Here is a 19869-nt window from a genome sequence, read left to right as displayed (position 1 = left end):
TGTCCTGAAGTGTTTTAATTCCTCTTGTACCATGCTGATTTGGCAACAGTTACATTGTTAAAGAACAATGTTGTACTTTTTATTCGTTTATATTTACATTTAATGTTGTGGAACATCCGCAAAACAAGACAGTTATGTTATAGCAGCTACAAGCTCTCCTTCCCTCACCAGCCTATCTTTTATTTCCCTCTTTCTTATAGTTAACAAGACAAAAGAATTGCAACCTTTCATGTTACGTCATAAGTCCTAAAGACTTTCCTATGTCAGAAAACTTTAAGTAGAGAGCTGACACTAGAGACTCCTTCAAAAATGCAAAATAACATTTCTGCCTCCTCACAGAAAATGTCACCATATCAATGATTATACACATTTTTAAATTCGTTTTTGTGGTTCATCCACCATACAGGTCCATATAACCCTTGCTGCCGGAGCTACTGTCCAAGCCATGCTGTTATAGAAAATGAATCAACACCTTCTGATGAGTTACATATGCAGTAACTAATTCATTTACTTGAACATCATTGTTTAATAATCCAGGTTTGTTCATGGTAATGAACGTGTATGTGTTTTTATAAAAAAAATGTTTAAAAATGTATTTATGTGCGAGTTTTTTTTTTTTTTTGTAACCACTGAGAAATCAGATGTAAAAATAAGCATCTAAATGCTTATTTAGATCTAAAGTTGCATTTACAGAGCTGACAGTACTACTAAAGACATTATATTTAAAAGCGCATAGCAAGTCAAGGGTTACAAACCAATAGATAGTTCCTTTCTATTCCCAGTGCTAGCACGTCACCTATGAAGCCAGTGTGACGGAAGCGGAAAGCAGGTGTCGCAGTGAGGAAATCATTCCGCTCAGAGGATGTTTTGTCCTTAACCTCATGGGGGTCTCTTCAGAACAGACATCAGCGTAGTGCTCCTGTGGCTTTAATCGTCACTTCCATGAACACCTGAGAGGACATTTCTGTGATCAGCACGGACACTATTTTCATTTGTTCAACGTCAGAACATTTGTTCACGAGTACTTTTTGTACTTCAGTATGAAATGCTCACGTCATCTTCTTTTCATTTGAACTTATTTCAAGGGCATGTGAAGGTTTATACTAGCACACAGCAAAATGAGAGTGCTAAAACAGAAAATAAGCCAAGTGCATCTAAAAAGATTAGCTGGAATTTAAAAGTTTTGCTGGACTGGAAGTGGAAGTGTCCCAAAAGAATGCTGGTGTTGTAGAGACACACATGTTGCAGCTCAGGTGCTTGCTCTGAATCATCTTCCTCCGACACGTGCGTGGGAGGCTTGTGTTGGCCTCAGCCGTTTCATGTCGAAAGGAAGCTGGATGAGGAAGGAAGTGACCCAATGTCCTCCTTTTTCTTAAAGAGTTTACAACATTCAAATTTCTGTCCATTTAATCCGGATGAGGGAATTCATGATTGTCAGGGTCAGGAATCTATATTTTTTCCTGTTATTTGACTGGAGACTGTGGTTTCAGTAAAACAGCAATGCTCAATCATTCAGTTGGCCTTTGCTTCTGAATCATGTTTTCTAATTAAAGAGTTGATTGAGCTAAAAACTGTGATAGAATAGTGAACACTTAATATCATAAATGTTTTTAGATTAACGGGAAATGTTGGCTCTAACAGGTAATGAGTAGCACTGTGATTGGTTGATATATAAATCTTTAAAAGATTTGTAAAGTCATTAAGTTTTTACACTACTGCTCAACACACTCCACGAATGATGATTCAAAACCTGTTTTAAACTCAAGTTTAAAAATAGCACTCCGACAGCCTAAATTCCTCAGCGTCTAAAATGGCGCTGGTGTATTTGCTAAGCAGAGCAGATTGTCCCTTTCAGCCGTGCCACTGACCCATGATGGTCATGGAGCACGTCCCGAACGCCCTCGACAGCGGCGTGAATGCCAGCTCAAGCTGCCTGCTACCATTCACAACCCTCAAACTAGAGCCAAGGGAGCTCAAACGAGGCGCAGACGATGCCATTGTGCAAGATCTTTGATGTATCACCCCCATCAGCTCCCAACAAGACCACAATGCGGTTCCCATCGTGCAATGTGTGATATGCAAAGTCTGTTTGAATTTAAAGTTAATTGTTGTCATTATTGTGAAAGAGCAGCTTTGTGCTCTTGTCTAACTGAGCCTTGCTTATTTTAATTTCAGATGATGGCTTTTGTAATGTGTTTCAGATAAAACAACACCAGAAGACCTGTGAGTTTTATTATCATGTTAGTATTTTCCAGAATGCAGAAGTAGTGACAAACTTGTGCTAAGCTCTTATCATCTGTGACTGTTGGCACACCTGAACAAATATTATGACAGTCTGTGTTTGTGCATGCTTGTACTTCATTAGTGTGTCTGTTGTACTCTATAGGCTTTGATTTAAAGCTGTGTTCAGATTTATTCAAACTTGATTAAAATGCGACCTCTTTCCTTTCCTAAGTTTTTAGTACTTTACTGGAAGGAAACATGGTGAGAATATTTTCATGTTATGAATTATGTTCTAGTAAGCCAGACCTTTATTATTTACTACAGAGTCAGGATATAGATATGGCCGAGACCCACCAAAGTTCACAGAAAGACACAATATGACTGATGTGGAAGATGACCAGTTACAAAGCATTTCCTGTACATCATCTCTTTAACTCACTGTTAATTGCCTAAAACAAGACTCTTTAATAGGGGTGTATCTGTATTCAGATTTTAACATGGGTGTGGTCTAGACTAGAAGTGGTGGTGTTTTTGTTTGGTTGTGGACTCACTTATGGACCACTATGTACCCAGAAACCCTGAAGAAAAAAAAAAAAAAACAACTACTGAAAAAAGAAGACATTTTCCATTCACATAATATAACAACAAATAACTCCTGAACTAATACAGTTCCTTAACCTCAGCTACATCACTCGAGTTCATAATTGGACTCAACCGGATATCCTGTGGAACTTTCTGGCAATCTTTTCTATCTAATGTGATTAATTAAGCTGGCTAAATACACTATGTGGCCAAAAGTATGTAGAAACCTGACCATCATACCCATAAGTGGTTCTTCCCCATGCTGCTGCCACAAAGTAGGAAGCACACAATTGTCTAGAATGTCTTTGTATTCTTTAACATTAAGCTTTTCCTTTACTGGAACTAAGGGTCCTAGCCCAAAACTTTTTTTCTACAGCATGTCAATGCCACTGTGCACAAAACATGGTCCATAAAGACACTGTTTGTCAAGGTTGGAGTGGAAGAACTCAAGTGGCCTGCACAGAGCCCTGACCTCAACCCCACTGAACACCTCTGGGTTGAACTGGAATGCTGACTGACTTCACTAATGCTCATATGTCTGAATGGGTAAAAATCCCCAATGCCATGCTTCAAAATCTAGTGGAAATCCTTTCCTGAAGAGTGGAGGCTGTTACAGCTGTAAAGAGAAGACCAACTCCACAATAACACCCACAGTTTTGGAATCCTATGTTCAAGAAGCACATATGGGTGCAATGGTCAGATGTCCACATACTTTTGGCCATACAATGTATCTTTCAAAACAACAATTTTTTTTTTTTTCCCCCAAATCAGGGAACTGTTGTTTATAGACAACAATAGCCACCTATAAATATTTTATCAGTTTTAGTTTAGTTGTAGGTTGTTGCATTTTTAGAAAGATCAGAAAGGTTTGCTGGACACGATATCAGAATCGAAAAGCTGAGATGCGGGTCCTTTCAGCAGCAATTCATTGTAATGCCTGCAACAATGTTATGGAAAGACTTTCTTTTAAAAATGAGGTTGAAAGCTCTTTTAAGAACACTGAAAAACTTGAAAACATTCTTTTGTGACTTTCAGGCAAGTTTATATAGAACTATAATAGAAATGTGGTTTTGTTTTGGAGCTCAGTGTGGCAGTGTTTAGGTCAGGCTACTGGACCAAACCACTAACGATAGACAAAAAATGAACAGTGTGCCTTCTTTTAGTATCTGTATTTGTGTCTGTTTAGAACACATTATCCATCCATTCTGAAGAATATATTCATATTTGTTTACCTCCTTAGTCTGAATATAGTTTAAAGTCAAGATTCCATGAACTTTTTGCAGGCTAGTGACTATATCTTGCTCAAAAAAGCTCACTGTGTTGAGGTGTTCAAAAGTGTATTTTTCTGTTGGAAACCAGCACATGAAAGCTAGACAATCAGATTGTAACCTTCAAGATCCTGAAGCTCGTGGCCAGAAAAGTGTACATATGATATAAGAGATTAAATTGCCAACTTGCATCAGACGGCATAACTTGACAGGGTTATTATTTAGGTACTATTGCTAATAGCAACCTTTCTCTCTACTGTTTCTCGCAGATCTGCCGGTTACAGCAGCATCTTTCGGCCGGAGAGCACCAGCAGGATCTATTCCGTGACCAGCCACTCATGTTTGTGTCATCGCTGTCTCAGCCGCCCTGCCACAGTCTCACGGAGCTCGTCCAGCTGTGCGGGGGCGCCGTGTGCAGGAGCGTTCGCCAGGCCAGCATCTGCATCGGGGAATACAAAGGCAAAAAGCCTGAAGGGACCAAGTGCCTATCAGAGCAGTGGATTTTAGGTAAGATGTCTCCTACATGTTTTACTGTAAACCTGTATGGTTATATTCTGAGATATAAAAAATCTGAAACTGTTACACTGTTTACAAGTGTGTATTGTTGGTAGCATGTTAACAAAAGATTTTTCTTCCTTTCTTGGCCAGATTGTGTGACTCATCATGTGCTGCTCCCATATGACAACTACCTTCTGGAGTAGAGAGACAGTGTGTGATGGTGACATTCCTGTGAATGGAATACTGTGAATTTGTGACATATAACATATGCACCATATGTATGTTTGTAAGTTGTGTGTATTTGATTGATTATTTTATGAGTATTTGACGTTTTTCCTGTTGTCTGTTATTGTGTATTAGATACTGTTTAATAAAACTCTTAAATAAAATGATTCATAGCCAGGGATTGATTTGATTTCATTTACGAGGACGGAAATCAGAGCTGAGCTTAGATACTGTTGTTTAATGTAAATGAACATCATAGCACAACACAGAGGTGGTGACAATTTAAAGCAGACTGCTACAGCGAGACATATGTTCATTCCAATAGTAGAAAATGTATTCCTTCAGTTGCTGACTGCTGCATTAAAGCAAAATGGGTTCATTTTGACTTGACTGAACCAGCACATACTGAGAGTTCTCCAGGGGTGCAAAAGAATTGTATCATTGTACTCTGTTACTATATTTAATTATTTTCTTTATGGAATGTGATTTTTAAAAAACGTATATGCTATATATGCAGAGACGGAGCCATTCTTCATGCTAGGGTTGCCACCCCTTATCTACACCTACGTATATATCAACTGACATGACTCTCTCATATTTCATTTGCATTTTATTCACTTTTCCGTTTCACACATTCAGTCAAATTAATCAGTGTAGAAAAAAAATATCCGGAATCATGTCAATTTATCATCTGCTGTGACCTACGTAATTTCAATAGTTACAAACATTATCATTTTAATTGGTAATACTTGACTACATTTAAAATAGCAGCTTTTTTAACTTTCAGTTAAGTCCATTATTTGGCTGGATAACTTCCACTTTTAATTGAGTAAGATTTTGACACATGATCTATACCTTAATTTAAGCATAACTTCTCAAGATGTTTTTCACTCCTGTAGTGATCATGTGTGTGCTGCAAGCACTGTGCCCAGACTGAGGTTGTATCCAAAGAGTGTTGCCAACCTGCCGACTTCCTCACTAGACTTGGAAACTTTTAAGACCCCTTTAGTGACTTTATTTCAAAAAAGAGCCTAGCAACATATCACTTATCACCATTGTTCCAAACAACCAATCACTGATCATTGTTACTTACCAACAACCAAACACTGATCACCCATGTTTCCCAACAACCAATCACACACCACCATTGTTTCCCAACAGCCAATCACTGACCACCATTGTTTCCCAACAGCCAATCACAGACCACCATTGTTTGTCCTCCGCACACCGTTCTTTATTTTGAACTCTCTTCTTCGGCTATATTTACACATAATAAAAGCAAGTTACTCCATCCATAACCATTTCCTTCATGTTTATTTCTAGACTATGTACTAGCACTACTTCTTTTTTATAGTATTCTGTAAACATGAAAAAAGTTTGCGGTGCCATGACCAAAGAAAACGTTAATTGATTAATTAATTTATATTCTGCTAAACTTGCATTCTATTCTTCAAAAAAATTAAAAAATTCTTTCTTCATGTAACACTTTTTGGTCTGCAAATGATCATGACTATTTAATCAGTATGCTAATTAGTCTGTGGCGTCATCTGGAGATTTGAGCATGCATTATTTACTTTCCCCTGAAAAGAGATGGCAGCACTGTGTCCTGCTCATTTGAGTGTTTTGGGGCTTTAACACACCCACTTCAATTCAGGAAAGGTTGTTAATTAGCTGTTGAGTTAAAAGTGTGGACATTCAGGACAGGCGGGTTCTCCAGGGCCAGTGCTGGGAGAAGCTTGACTGAACCTGCACACCCTGATAGAGCTCACGTGTGTGCTGCATGCACTGTACCCGGACTGAGGTCACGTGTGTGCTGCATGCACTGTGCTCGGACTGAGGGCACGTCCAAACTGCAGCTTTCACACTTCCCCTGCATGCTATTTTTAATCTCACACACAGGCATAATCTAATACATAATATAAAGTAATACTGTATGCTCGTTACAGATGAATAAGATGTGAGTGAATGAATGAATGATCCCATGACCTTCATCTTTCCCACTCCTGCGCTGACGCACTATTTTACATACCTGCGTTAGTACTTTAATGTGGGGTTTTGGACGCAGCCCGAAACCGCCGGCGGTTTCCTTTCACGTGTTTGCTGTAGATTCGAAAAGAGGGGCGTGTCATTGGTCGAATCCCAAATGCCTTCCTGCTCCTTATACAAGTGCACTACATATATTGTGTTCAAAATTTAAAAAAGTTCCATATTTACTTTCTTGCTGTACTTATTAAGCCTGGGGAAAAGTATGAATTTACAGTGGGAGTGTGCGGAATGGGAATGTGCATCGCTTTATTCCAGAGTATGAAATAACGGCTTGTGCACCCTAGTTGCACACTAGTGAGATATTTGGGACACCGCCTTTACCGTAGCAACTGCTACACCAAGAGCAGGCGCTTCCACCAATGAGCGAGCGCGATACTAGTGAGTAGCTGACGTCACCGGGTGCAATATGGGGTCCGTGCTGCGAGTGTAGCGTGACTTTGGTAAAGAGAGAGTAGAGGAGTAGATTTATAAGATTTTTTAAATCTAATTTGCGTCTCTGGGTTCTGAGTTTGAGTATATCGACCTCTAAAGGGGCGCACACTGGTGTTATTTAGACACCTTGCCATTTTAGTCTGGAGCTCAACTCCGTAGCATTAACATTAGCCTCACCTTTGACAGACCGCGGTAGAACCCGTAGTGTGAGTTTATACAGGATTTTACGGTAACCACCAAGCGACTGGGGAGAATTACAGAACTGAGATTCTCATTGGTTTGTATGGTGTATTTGCATTAAAACTGGTTGTTATCGTTGATCAAACTTGGAAACAAGCATTCTGTTCTATTCTTCTCATGTGTAGTGATTAATAAGGAAGTGTGCGAGTAAACTTTTCTACCGTCGATTAAATCAAACGCCTTGTGGTTACCGTAAAGCCTGGTGTATAGTCGCACTGCCGCGGTTTTGACAGGCGCATGCCTCTGCATTGAGCGTCTGTCTGGCAAGTACACTTTGTCATGTGTCTGTCAGGGCTTTGAGGGTTTATTGTATTTTAGCAATATATTTTTATATTCTGCACAATGACAGGGTTAAGCTGAAACTTTTGTACATTTCAGAACAGCTTAGCCAAAGTGGTGTAGCAGCTGCCAGATCTCGCTTCCGCACACTGTGTAAAGCCCCCGAGCGCCTTTTCAAACGACGTGTTAAGTTGATTACGAGTAGTATTTTTCTGTGTGTGTGTGTATGCGCCATATTAACCATGCTGCTGTCGCTGATCGTGCACACGTACTCTCTGCGCTACTGCATTCCGGCGGCGGTCATGCTCGGCACTGCGCCGGTCTACCTGCTGTCCTGGGGCGCATGGCGAGTCCTCTCCACTGTCCTACCGGCCAGACTGTACCACACCGTGGACGACCACATCTACACCATCTACCAGAGCATGGTCCTGTTCTTCTTCGAAAATTACACTGGGGTTGAGGTGAGTTTACTGACTCTATCCTTCCAAAATCATGAGTATATTTCCCTTTCCACATTACTGAGCTCACCTGCAGCCTCTTTTATTGTATATAAGCACTGCAATTCATCACCTTTTTTTTTTTTTCAAGACACAACAACTGCTTATGAACTGTTAATTATTAGTTTCATAGATTAGTCAGGCTACACCTGACCAGTCTCATGGTTTACAAGGGCTGCAGGATATATATCATTAATCATTATCACAATACTAATGCAATTAAGCACAAACCAATATAGTTTTTTGTTCTGTGTAAAATCTCAGCCGTTCCAGAAAAGTGACAGATCAAGGCGTTGGCGTTGTCTAAGATAACTGATACCACGGCGCTGCAGAATTCTCGAATCTGATTGGTCAGTAGGTGGAGATTAATTTTCTAAAACAGCACCTCCGACAATAGTGATAGGATTATATCTATGGATTATATGATCTGTAGTAACAGCTCATTCACAGGGGCTTGTATGGTGAACAATCTGCGTAACCTAAGGCTAATAATAAACAGATTGTTTTTTTTATTACGTTATTAACACATAATTGTTGATATGGTTTCGTTTTCCGGAAGGAGACCTTTAGCTGATATGACACTTATAGAAGAAGTCTCCAGTGTCAGCACTGACTTTGTAACAGTTGGGAAGTTTTGTGCCATGAGGAAGTCTTCAGAACAGAGGAGTTTGTGCTTTTTCCAGTTTCTCTGAAACATGACAACGTGCATCCCCCCACCATCATAATTTTAATTGAGGAAAAAAATGACTGTAGCTGCTTTAACATTAAAAAAAATTACTTTCCTTACAGACATTCCACAACATTAGATGCAACTATAAACAGCCAAAAAAAAAGCACAACATGTTATTCATTAATAAATTAAAAATTGTAATCGTTGAGAAAAGATCATGGATTATTTTCCCATGACAGTGTGTTTTATTCCTTATTTAATGCAGACCAGAGTACTGAAAGACAATCTAGTCATAACATGGTATTTTCCTGCTTACTGCTCTGCCCTGTTACCCTCATGTCTTAGCTATTCCAAGATACAGCGTGTTCAGACATGTTCTCTTAATATTTTCTCACCAACTCCACATTTATCACCATCAGAAAAAGAATACTTTCACATTTAAAGCATTCAGCAGAGGCCCTTATACAGAGCAAAATTTGACGTCTCCATCAATAACAGAATGCTGTCGTACTGATGTCATTTCCTTGTGTCATATTCTTACGACTTCACAGACATTGGAAACCCGATTAAAACTGCACATTAGGAAGTCCACATCATGCATTGTGTAAGGAATAAAACATGAAAGAGTGTCCTGTTATACAAAAATCCATGACAGAGTGGAGTATTTTTCTACAGCAGCACATCGCAGTGTGTTTTATTCCTCTCCTACCAAAGTGCTTTGTCAGTGATGACAATTTTTAGCTTGTTAAAGAATGACACTAAACCCTTTATAGTTAATGTTTAATATTGTGGCACGTCCTCTAGACAAGTGAGTTCCTGTTATCTTTTACGTTACAGCAGCTCGAAAGAGTCATTCTCTCACCAGCCTTTCTTTTTGTTTTCTCTTTCTTGAAGTTAATAAGACAAAAAAGAGAAACCAGAAAGTCAAAGTCCTCCGGCAAAAAAAACTTACTGACTGTTAACGAAGCGATGACACCTGAGACTCTTTCCATAAATGGAAAATAAACATCTAACAGAATGCTTCACCATATCAGTAATTCCTGTTAATATGTCTTGTTAAATAGCAGCATGTTTTCTTAGATCCGTTTATTATTAGGCTTAGATTATGTGGAGCGTCTGCCGTACAAGTTCCTGTGAATGAGCTGTTACTGTAGAAATGATACTAGCTGTACTGTTGTAGAAAATTAATCAACCCCTTTCTGAGCAATCAGATATGAGAATTCAACAGTGCTATTGTATAAGAACTCCAAAACAACAAGAACAATATGTGTGCTCCATCCATCTATTGAGAAATACACTTGCCTCTCTGGCTGTAATGTAGATTAGGCTGACTGACCTGCAGAACAAGTTCAATTGTCTTGCAACACACTTAAACATTCTCATAAAGGTGTGACTCACCACCACAACATGTCTGATAATATGAAATGTTTTTAGATACTATCTGTAACCATCTGAGACAGAGATATCAGATTTATCACGTTATCATTAAGTACTGTTGTTTAGGTCTACGTGATAAAGCAAATCAGAGCAGGATGTGCAAAGTTCTTTCACCTGTTTTAGCTTTAATCCATCCAGTGGAAGTGAAAAGCGTGGGTTTAAATGTTATTTATTTATTGGATTAACTTTATTAACAAATATAAACCACATGTGCAGGGTTTTTGTACTACAATGGTCCATAATGACAATGAAAGAAAAACTAATGATTAGATTTTATCAAATAGCCAAGTTGTTTAGGTGAGGTTTTTTTTGTGGGTTTTTTTATGTTTCACAGCAGAATCTTTTAATAGACTGACCGATAGTTTAATGTAAAAACCTTTGTATACACATTTAAAGTGGACTAGTATAAACAAATTGAAGCCAATATGAAGGAAATTAACTGAACGAATAATTGCAGTGTAAACGTGTATATCTGCAAAAATCTGCAGAAGAAATTAATGATTGGATTTGTCACCCAGCAAAAGACTCCAATACATCCTGGCTGGAAATTGTCAGTTATTTACATTTAATAGAATTTAAAAAAATTTACATTTAATTGGTCTTTTTAATATTTAATTAGAAAACTGATATGTAATTTATATTTATATGTGAGAGAAAAGCATGTCATCAGTGGCATGCATTTATTCCAGAGGTGTCAAAGGCAAGGCCCATGGACCAAATACTGATACTGATACATGAAGATGAGACTCGCTTAAAATACGCCCCATCTTCATGGTGTTCACACATTCACACACTTATTTACACTTAGGGGCAACTTAGTGTAGGCAGTCCAACTATTTGCGTGTTTTTGGGAGTTCGGAGGAAGCCAGATTACTCAGCAGGGAAAACAGGCAAAATACTGATAAGTATCATTATCTCTCTAACACATTGGTCTGTAGCTACAGGCTGCACAGTCATGACATCATTATATATACATTGAATTTTTGTACAGTTCACAGGATAAAGAAAGTGGAAATGTGGGGTTCAGTTTGTCTTTATGGACTGAAATAGAGACAGGGTGTAAAATATTCACATACATGAATCTGCTGCAGAAATTGATTTCGACACCTGTGACTTATTCAGAACCATTTGCTTGCATCCAGTGACAAGGATTATTTAGCCAAATCAATTTAGGAAAGGCATGATGGCGTAGACTTGGGTTAGCAACTAAAAGTAGAACTTTTTTTCTGAAACATTGGAAGGTGGATTTATTGCCTTGTGTAAAGATTGTGAAAATGTGAATAGTAGTCAAACCGTGAAATTCATTCTGACATCCCTAATGTACGGGTGGCCCATTGGTGCAAAACACATTAAACCGAAAGTGCGACAGTAAATCAGAAAACACAATAAACATGCAAAACATGACTGCAGATTTAAAAACACATCAAAACAACACTACCTCAGAACAGGAAGTGCTGGTCCATATTGAACATCTTATGCTCAATGCTGATTGGCTACAAGGCTGTTTACAGCCTAAATGAATCTACGGATGCTTTTATTGTGTTTATTCTTAACATCATATGATGTTATTTTAGATTTGCAGTCAACTTTGCAAGTATTTCACGTGAATTTAGTGAATTTAATTCAGAACTGAGAACAGCACTGCTTCTCATTCAGTTTAATGCAGAATGTTAGGACTGCTTCCATGACAGGAATCCTGAGAGCACATATGGTGTAGCCATTACCTAGTTCAATAACACAAGCAGAGGTGCACATTTGAAATTATAGTAATAACACTTTACACAAGCTTCTGGAAATCACAGTGCTCCAATAAACTGTACAAATAATGAGCACATATTGAATGTCACACCTGGTGTGTTTACAGCCCAGGACACATGGATATGAAATAGAGTGTACTGTGAAGCTTCATTATGACTTTTAATAAGCAGATGGTGATATCACTTATACGCTTGAGAATAATGGAAGTGAAAAGTTCCTAATGCCGATGTTAATGTCCGCATGTGTGTGTTTCTTTCGTTTTGGCAGACGCATTGTTTTTCTACCTGCATTCTCATATAGTATCATTTATTAATCACTCAGATTATTATTTATGGAGACATACCAAAGAAGAAGGAGAATGTCGTCTATCTCTCCAACCATCAATCCACAGGTAAGTCTTGGTGCAGAGCCATGTTGCCCATTTGTGTTCAGCTAGACTACATTAGCTATTAATAACCTATATATTAGCAGTATAAATTCTGTCTATGGAATTCATAGGATTGATTGAGTGAGCGTTGTTTTAATATATTTTTTTTCCGTGCCATAGCGGATTGGATCGTTGCTGACATGCTAGCAATTCGCCAAAATGCACTCGGCCATGTAAGATATGTGTTAAAAGATGGTCTGAAATGGCTTCCATTGTACGGCTGGTATTTCTCTCAGGTACTGTATGCTTACTTGTGATATTTCATCTTCCTTAAATGTACTTTGGTAAGTGTTACTGGGATAAGGGACATCTTATTTATCTTTTAAAGCACGGCGGCATATACGTCAAGCGGAGCGCCAAGTTTGATGAAAAGGCCATGAGAAGGAAACTCCGCTCTCAGATGGCTTTAGGAGCACCAGTGAGTATGCAATACTGTACAGCATGTCCTAATTAAAACCTGGGCATTACACTAAACAGGCAGGGGTGCGAGTCTCTCTCTTTCAGAGGATACGATACACAACCTAGATACAGTTAAACAAGTAACAAATGATTACACTTCAATTCACTCACTACTCATCTGGTACGATCTCTTTCAAGCTTGATCCAATATGATTCAGTTCAGTTAAAATAAAAAAATTCTTCACGACAGAGGAGTCTAAGACAGAGTTTTTTTGTCTTATTAGTTTCAAGAGAGAGAAGAAAAGAGAGGCTGGTAAGGGAACAACTGGTGTAGCTGCTATAATGTAAGTGATAACAGGAACCAGGTGTTTAGCTAGTTAAATGTTACTCATAAAAAGTATGATACGTCACCACTTCGTCTAAAGACAACAAAACTATACGAAACTGAAGGTTTTCCTTTCTGATTCAAGCCAGATCTTGGCGTGTAAGTTTATCTATGTATTGTAGACTGTTGGACTGATTTTCTGATTCTAATCTGTAATGATCCCAATGATGTGTCAATATATCGTACAATACTGTATCTTGAACAAAACATTCAACAGACTGCATAACAAAGTAGGCTGTTCATAAAATACCACTGAGTAAACATGCTAAACATTTAAAGTTAAATAAGCATGCATCTCCTAAGCTAGTTTCAGGTCTTTTTGTGTGGTTTTTCAGATGTAGCTGGGGTTGAAATTTTTCTGAGAAATGGCAACCCTGCACATCAGTGAAAGCCTGACCAAAGAGTTAATGTTTAATATTGTTACATTCTAATGGACACGTTTTGTTTTGTTCTATGCTGCTAAGAGTCTGAATGGAGTTTCAGTGATTGTACTTTTATAACGTGGAATGTTTTAATCAACTGAAATGGAAACCTTAGACACAAATTCAGGCAATGTTTATTTTTGCTGTAGTGAACATGTTTTGTATTGAGCAGCAACAGCATTCTTGTGTACTCTGTTTGCTTATTTTGAATAAACCCAATATAGAGATCTCCAAGCTTACAGTTGATTCATGTTGATACTTTTCTTTACTGGGAGAAATGTCCCGGACATTTAATATGACTTTTCTAAAGTTTCTGTGACTGACTGGAAAAAAATAGGTTTATTGCCAAATGACTTTTTCCCATGACACTATCTGTGATCCCATGACAGTTGATGGGATGGAGCAAAGCCTTTTAAGTTGGAGTCTTCTATCACTATATTACTGGGCATTTCCGAGTGATGCCTTTAATTCCTCAGAGGCTTTGATTTATGCTTCTGTAAAAATTGTTTCAGACATATAAACATCCATTACTTCAGACATATAAACATCCCTAACGTTTGTGCTCTGTTCCACTATTTTCTTCACAGACGTATCTTGTCATATTCCCTGAGGGAACGCGCTACAACCCTGAATTTAAGGAAGTGATCAAGGCCAGTCAGGCTTTTGCTGCAAAAGAAGGTACTTTTCTCTCTGTGCCACATTGATATTTTTTCCACATCAGTTTACCTTCAGCCGTCTTAGTCAGTATTCCTTAGGGCAACACATTCTTGGCTGTATGAATTTGATTAGATATTAGACGGATGGTAAGGTTTCGTTTTGCTGATTAGACTGAGCCACAGTAGGATTATGTAGTTGTAGGGCTGAGTGAATTATGATGTGTCTGATATTAGGGTCTGCTAGAAACATTCTTGACTTGTTTGCCAATTTCCCACCTGTGCTTTCATCAGTCAGAGTGACATTCTCTGCCATTATGACCATTCTTATTAAGTGATGTTGATATAGGAAACATTTATTAGTGCCATTCTGTGATAACCGCAAATGTTTGCAGCATATCTCTAGTGACATGTAATAACTGGAAAAAGTGGCTCTTATTCAAATTCGTGTACAGTCAAATCTGATCATAAAACAGGCATACAGCAGGTTTCTTACTGGTTCTACCTTATTTTAACATTAAATGGTTGAAGTTAAACAAAATAAAACAATGAGGACTCTTATATAAAATAAATGTCTATATTTTCCTAGCCTACATGATACTATTAAATTTAGTACAAAGAAAAGATTGCAAAAGACAAACCTCCTGGACCTTCCTGTCTACAATCTACACTGGAATTAATTTTTCCCTTCTCTGTTGACTTTTTGGCTTGGACCTGACTATAGCCTGCTGAATGCATAAATTAAGAGTATACATTGGAGTAAAAGATCTTCCAAGGATAATAAGGTGTTATGATCTCAGCACAGAGTTAATTTTAAGAACATTAAGGCAAATACACTATATGGCCAAAAGTATGTGGACACCTCACCATCACACCCATACATGCTTAGTCCCCCTTTGCTCTTATAATAAGCTCCACTCTTCTGGGAAGGCTTTCCATTAGATTTTGGAGCGTGGCTGTGGCAAACCATGTCCTCATGGACCTCACTTTGTGCACAGGGGCATTGTCATGCTGAAACATGTTTGGACCTTTTAGTTCCAGTGAAAGGAATTGTAATGCTACAGCATACAAAGACATCCTATACAGTTGTGTGCTTTTTTCACCATATTATGTACTTCACAGGCTCCACTTTGAGAATTATGGCTGTAGTGAGTAAGCTTGGTTACTACAAGGATGTCCATATTAGTTATTGGTCTTTACTTAGATCTAATATCAGTATCATATCAAAGGTTTTAAAAGAGGGATCAGTGCATCAATAGAAGTGAACATTGTTTCTATTTGTTTGTTTTTTATGACTCTCATAGGGCTTTCTGTACTAAAACACATTCTGACGCCAAGAATGAAGGCATCACATGTAGCAATAGAGTCCATGAAGGAGCACCTGGACGCAGTTTACGATGTCACAGTGGCTTACGAAGGCACGCTGACTGCAGACGGGAAAAGACGCTCTGCCCCTTCAATGCCAGGTACCGTTACACACTTCTAGTACAGCCAGAAAAATTACAATTAAACTGTTACATGTATTATTACACATAATTCAGTTGGATAAAGGGGTAGGTCATCTAATATAAATGTTAAATTACTTTGAAAGTCTTCAGAATGATCTAGAGATCTGAAAAAGGGCAGATTGCCCATCAGCGTTTGTTAATTCCAAGTACAATCAGGTTCCTAGAATACATAAATATGGATTTCCTGTTGCTTCCTATAAACAGGAAGTTATGGCGTGCTATCTTCCCGCGCCTTGGTGTTCCATTAAAAACATTAAAGCCATCACATGTTATGCAAAAAAACATCCTGTTTTTGGACAGGAATAAACAGCAATTGCATCTAAGTAATGTTATTGATACGACTAACATTCTTCACATGTTAATCAAGTGCTTTCGTCATTGCGCAAGGGTGAGTCAGATATTATTTCAGCGTATATATATTGGTCCTCAGCAGGTGTGCACATTTGCATTGTATTGCTCGGCTTTTGCCTTCGAGTATTTGTCAGACGATTTAGAGAATGCTCAGCTCATATATTCATCAGAAATCTCAGTTAGAAGCTCGTTATTGTTTTTATGACCACGTGTGAATTGTTTTTGACTGTTTCTCAGACACCAGTGTGCTGCAAGGATTAAAATTATATCCCTTGGTTGCATAACTTGTTCAAACATTCACCGCTCATTCCTGATATCTTTAGCTCAACGGAAATGTGTCCAATTCATTCTTTATGAATTAAGTTAGGGTGTATTTATATGAAGCAAAGAGGAAAAATACTGAACTGAATTATTTAATCCATTTTCTATTATGGTTCTTTTAAGCCAAGTGTGTCTTAAGATAAAAGAATAGCCAGAAACAGCCTGAAATGTTAGATTTGAGAGTCTAACTGATAATATGCTTAAAACCGCAACATGTAAGTGCTAGCCAAATAACTAGAATTATTATAATTAATCAATAATTTTCTAAAAGAGGTATAGGCTTGTTTTTGTTTTTGTTTGTTTTTTTGAATTTACTGTTACATAGCTTGTAACAGAACAAAAGTAACAAAAAAAAGTATGTGGACACCTAACCATTACAAACATATGTGCTTATTGAACATCCCATTCCACAGTTTGTCCCCTCTTTGCTGTTATAATAACCTCCACTCTTCTGGGAAGGGTTGGATTTGGTTAGATTTTGGAACAAGAGCATTAGTGAGGTCAGGCACTGATGTTTGGATGCCATATACTGTATGTCCAATATTGAGTGATTGAATGCAAAGTATCTACATAGCTTTCCTTTTTTCAGTATTTTTCTTAAAGAGGTATAGGCTTGTGTGATGTAACAATTGAATATTTCCCACACAAAATCTTACACTGCCATGATGTCCAGTGACATTTACTCTGATTATATTGTATTAATAATTGTGCAGGTTTGCCATTTAACTCTTGAAGTTACTCTTTTTTAATTGTAAAAATGCATAATTTTACTCTTGGTTTAAATTTTTTAATAAATACTTTTTAAAATACGTTTTCAAACATGCACCAGTTGTGACTGTAATGGACAGCGTTTAAGCTAGCCAACAAACCATAGGTAATCAAGCTGCACAATTTAGGGGGCGCTGCTTTTACACACTTAGTGGTAGTAGTGCCCAATGCTGAAAATGGCAGACACTGTGCCAAAAAAAAACAAAAAAATGTGTCACTCTTCAATCTGTGTTGCCCAATTTGAATAAAGTGACATGCAAAATCTGTAACAGACAAGTTGTCAGAGATGATCTTTGGAATCTTCAGAATCACCTAAAAAGCCATCAAGTTGAGTTTTCATTATTGTCACTGCCAGCAAGCAGTTCCTGACCTACTCCTACATCCACAACGTATGGTAGAAGCAGCCAGAGGTGGTGAGACTGCACAAGGGCAGTAAATCTTGTTTTAAAGTGTGTAAAATGTAAAAGCAACTATACTTATTAACATAATTAGTTGTCTTACAGAAACTTGCTGCAGCAGTGATGTCCAAGTAGTTTACATTTAAACCTAATGACACTCAACAGCGCCACTCCATGGCTTTAGGTTTTATTTATGGTAAATCAGTGATGAGGGAAAAGTCTATATCACACAAGCCTAAAGAGGTATTTACTTGTTTGCTGTATTTATAACAGATATGCTGCAACTTTGTCTTGTTTCTTGTTAATAGAGTTCCTTTGTAAAGAATGCTCCAGGGTGCACATCTACTTTGAGCGGCTGGACATGAGGGAGATTCCTCCAGAGCCAGGCTTTTTCCGCAGGTGGCTTCATGATAGATTTGAGATTAAGGATAAGTAAGTATTTCTCGTTCCTGTGCCCAATCTCGCCATGTGTTACACCAGATTACCTCTATTTACACTTAATTTTAGTGGCTGTTGTTTGCAAAATGACATCCTAAGAAAGCATTTTACCTTATTTTAGGTTGCTGACTTCCTTCTATGAGTCTGAGGAGCCCAACGAAAAATGCAAGTTTCCAGGAGAAGGTCAAAGGTCAGCGCTCAGCCTCAAAAAGACGCTGCCTTCACTGCTGGTGTTGAGCGGCCTCACTTTGCCAGTGCTGTTAACCGAGTCAGGTAGAAAACTCTACGTGAAAACATGGATCTATGGGACTCTTTTGGGATGGCTGTGGGTTCATATACGACCATGAGGTAAAAGAAACCACTGACTTCCTGCCAGCTCGCATCAGCATGAGGAGACTAGTGCTGGTTAGATCCTTGTGTTTTCAGCCAGCCATGCTGTCACATCTTGGAGTGTTCTTTTCTGCCGTGTTAGGGCCGAGAGGTGTTTGCAGGAGGATGACCACCATCTCTCTTTATTCACTGCATCTTTTGTCTCGAAGTCTTTGTTTGGTTTTTACATTCTCAGTGTCATGTCCATTACGTTGGTTATCTTACTATTCTGAGCTGGAAATAAAAGAAGAGCAGAATTTTAAATGGGGTTGACATGCTTATACAAAGGTTGGATAAGATTTTTTTTTTTATTGTGTTCAGCTTTCCATACAAGTATTCATATTATTATTAATGCCGTTGGTTCTGATTTTTTTTTTTGTTTGTTTTGTTTTGTTTTGTTTTTTTTTTTTTGTTTTTTTTTTTTTAAAAACACGTTTGTTAAAACTGCATTCATTTATGATCGGACTTGTTTGAGATTTTGTAATTTGTCGTTTTGCATGACATTTTGGTTTGTTTACATATCAAGTGTGCTTTATTCCTTTATTTTGATTAGTAAATTGGTTTGTTTGCTTTTTTTTTTTCCTTTGCACAATTGATTGTCTCATACAATTTTGCCAAACTTAAGGATGTAGGAGCAATATATTGTCACTAAATACCTATCTAATAAATATATATGCAGTAAAATGCAACAGAGAAGCATTTCACTGTACTCTGCCTTTAACATGCAAAATTAACCCTGTTACCTCAGTCACTTTTCCATTATTCAGTTGTTCACAAAACCAGTGTATGCACATGCAGATGTTTTGAAGATAACTTGCTTTAAAATGTATTAGTATCACAGTGGGTTCCAGTATTATTCAATATCAGGTGAAAAACAAAAAGACAAGTTACCGCCCACATCTCAGCATTTTACACTCAACACTTAATCTGCTCACAGTAGTCTCATTTTAAAATGAGTCTGTGAAAATACTGTTCTGATATGTGTATCTGTTTTGGCATGTACTGATATTTAACAAGAGCATTCTAATGGAAAATAATGAGAATACACTCACGGACCACTTAAGGAAACATCTATACATCTGCATATTTGTGCAAGTATCCATTCAGCCAATAATTTGGCTTTTAGGTCAAGAGCTTCAGTTTATTGTTCACATCTAACATCTGAATGGGGGAAAAAATCCCAGTGATTTTGACCAGACAATGTTTTTCCAATCTTCACCTGTCCAATTTCATTGAGTCTGTGCACTCTCTAGCCTCAGATTCCTGTTCTTGGCT

General features: G+C 37.9%; 2 protein-coding genes across 8 annotated transcripts in view; both read left to right on the top strand.

Moving 5' to 3' along the window:
* The window catches only part of mcph1 (microcephalin 1), a 35880-nt gene extending 30891 nt beyond the window's left edge, over positions 1–4989 (top strand). For 5 of the 7 annotated variants that reach the window (XM_034302635.2, XM_026939280.3, XM_026939283.3 and 2 more), the window contains 2 exons: positions 4343–4580; positions 4722–4989. In XM_034302635.2, the coding sequence (XP_034158526.2) occupies positions 4343–4580; positions 4722–4774 (291 nt within the window). In that variant the 3' untranslated portion in view covers positions 4775–4989. The remainder of the gene's footprint in view (positions 1–4342; positions 4581–4721) is intronic. The other 2 variants (XM_026939286.3, XM_026939279.3) reach the window with 2 other exon arrangements.
* A 2222-nt stretch (positions 4990–7211) lies between these two features.
* agpat5 (1-acylglycerol-3-phosphate O-acyltransferase 5 (lysophosphatidic acid acyltransferase, epsilon)) lies at positions 7212–19366 on the top strand. Its single transcript, XM_026939225.3, has 8 exons — positions 7212–8254; positions 12477–12546; positions 12703–12818; positions 12911–13000; positions 14376–14466; positions 15746–15907; positions 18096–18219; positions 18347–19366. The coding sequence occupies exons 1-8, from the start codon at positions 8036–8038 to the stop codon at positions 18570–18572; spliced, it is 1098 nt and encodes a 365-aa protein (XP_026795026.3). The 5' UTR covers positions 7212–8035; the 3' UTR covers positions 18573–19366.
* The last annotated feature ends 503 nt before the right edge of the window (positions 19367–19869 follow it).

The sequence above is a fragment of the Pangasianodon hypophthalmus genome, chromosome 3 (genome assembly GCF_027358585.1).
Source record: "Pangasianodon hypophthalmus isolate fPanHyp1 chromosome 3, fPanHyp1.pri, whole genome shotgun sequence".
In the NCBI taxonomy this organism is placed as follows: Eukaryota; Metazoa; Chordata; class Actinopteri; order Siluriformes; family Pangasiidae; genus Pangasianodon; species Pangasianodon hypophthalmus.
The sequence above is the reverse complement of the archived record's forward strand: the minus strand, read 5'-3'. Positions and strand labels throughout refer to the sequence as shown.

What these genes read in the sequence shown, in the direction of transcription:
- agpat5 (XM_026939225.3), top strand. Translation starts at nt 8,036, where the DNA reads ATGCTGCTGTCGCTGATCGTGCACACGTACTCTCTGCGCTACTGCATT. An exon ending in AAAATTACACTGGGGTTGAG is followed by an intron (nt 8,255 to 12,476) that starts GTGAGTTTACTG and finishes TTAATCACTCAG; the next exon opens with ATTATTATTTATGGAGACAT. An exon ending in ACGGCTGGTATTTCTCTCAG is followed by an intron (nt 12,819 to 12,910) that starts GTACTGTATGCT and finishes TATCTTTTAAAG; the next exon opens with CACGGCGGCATATACGTCAA.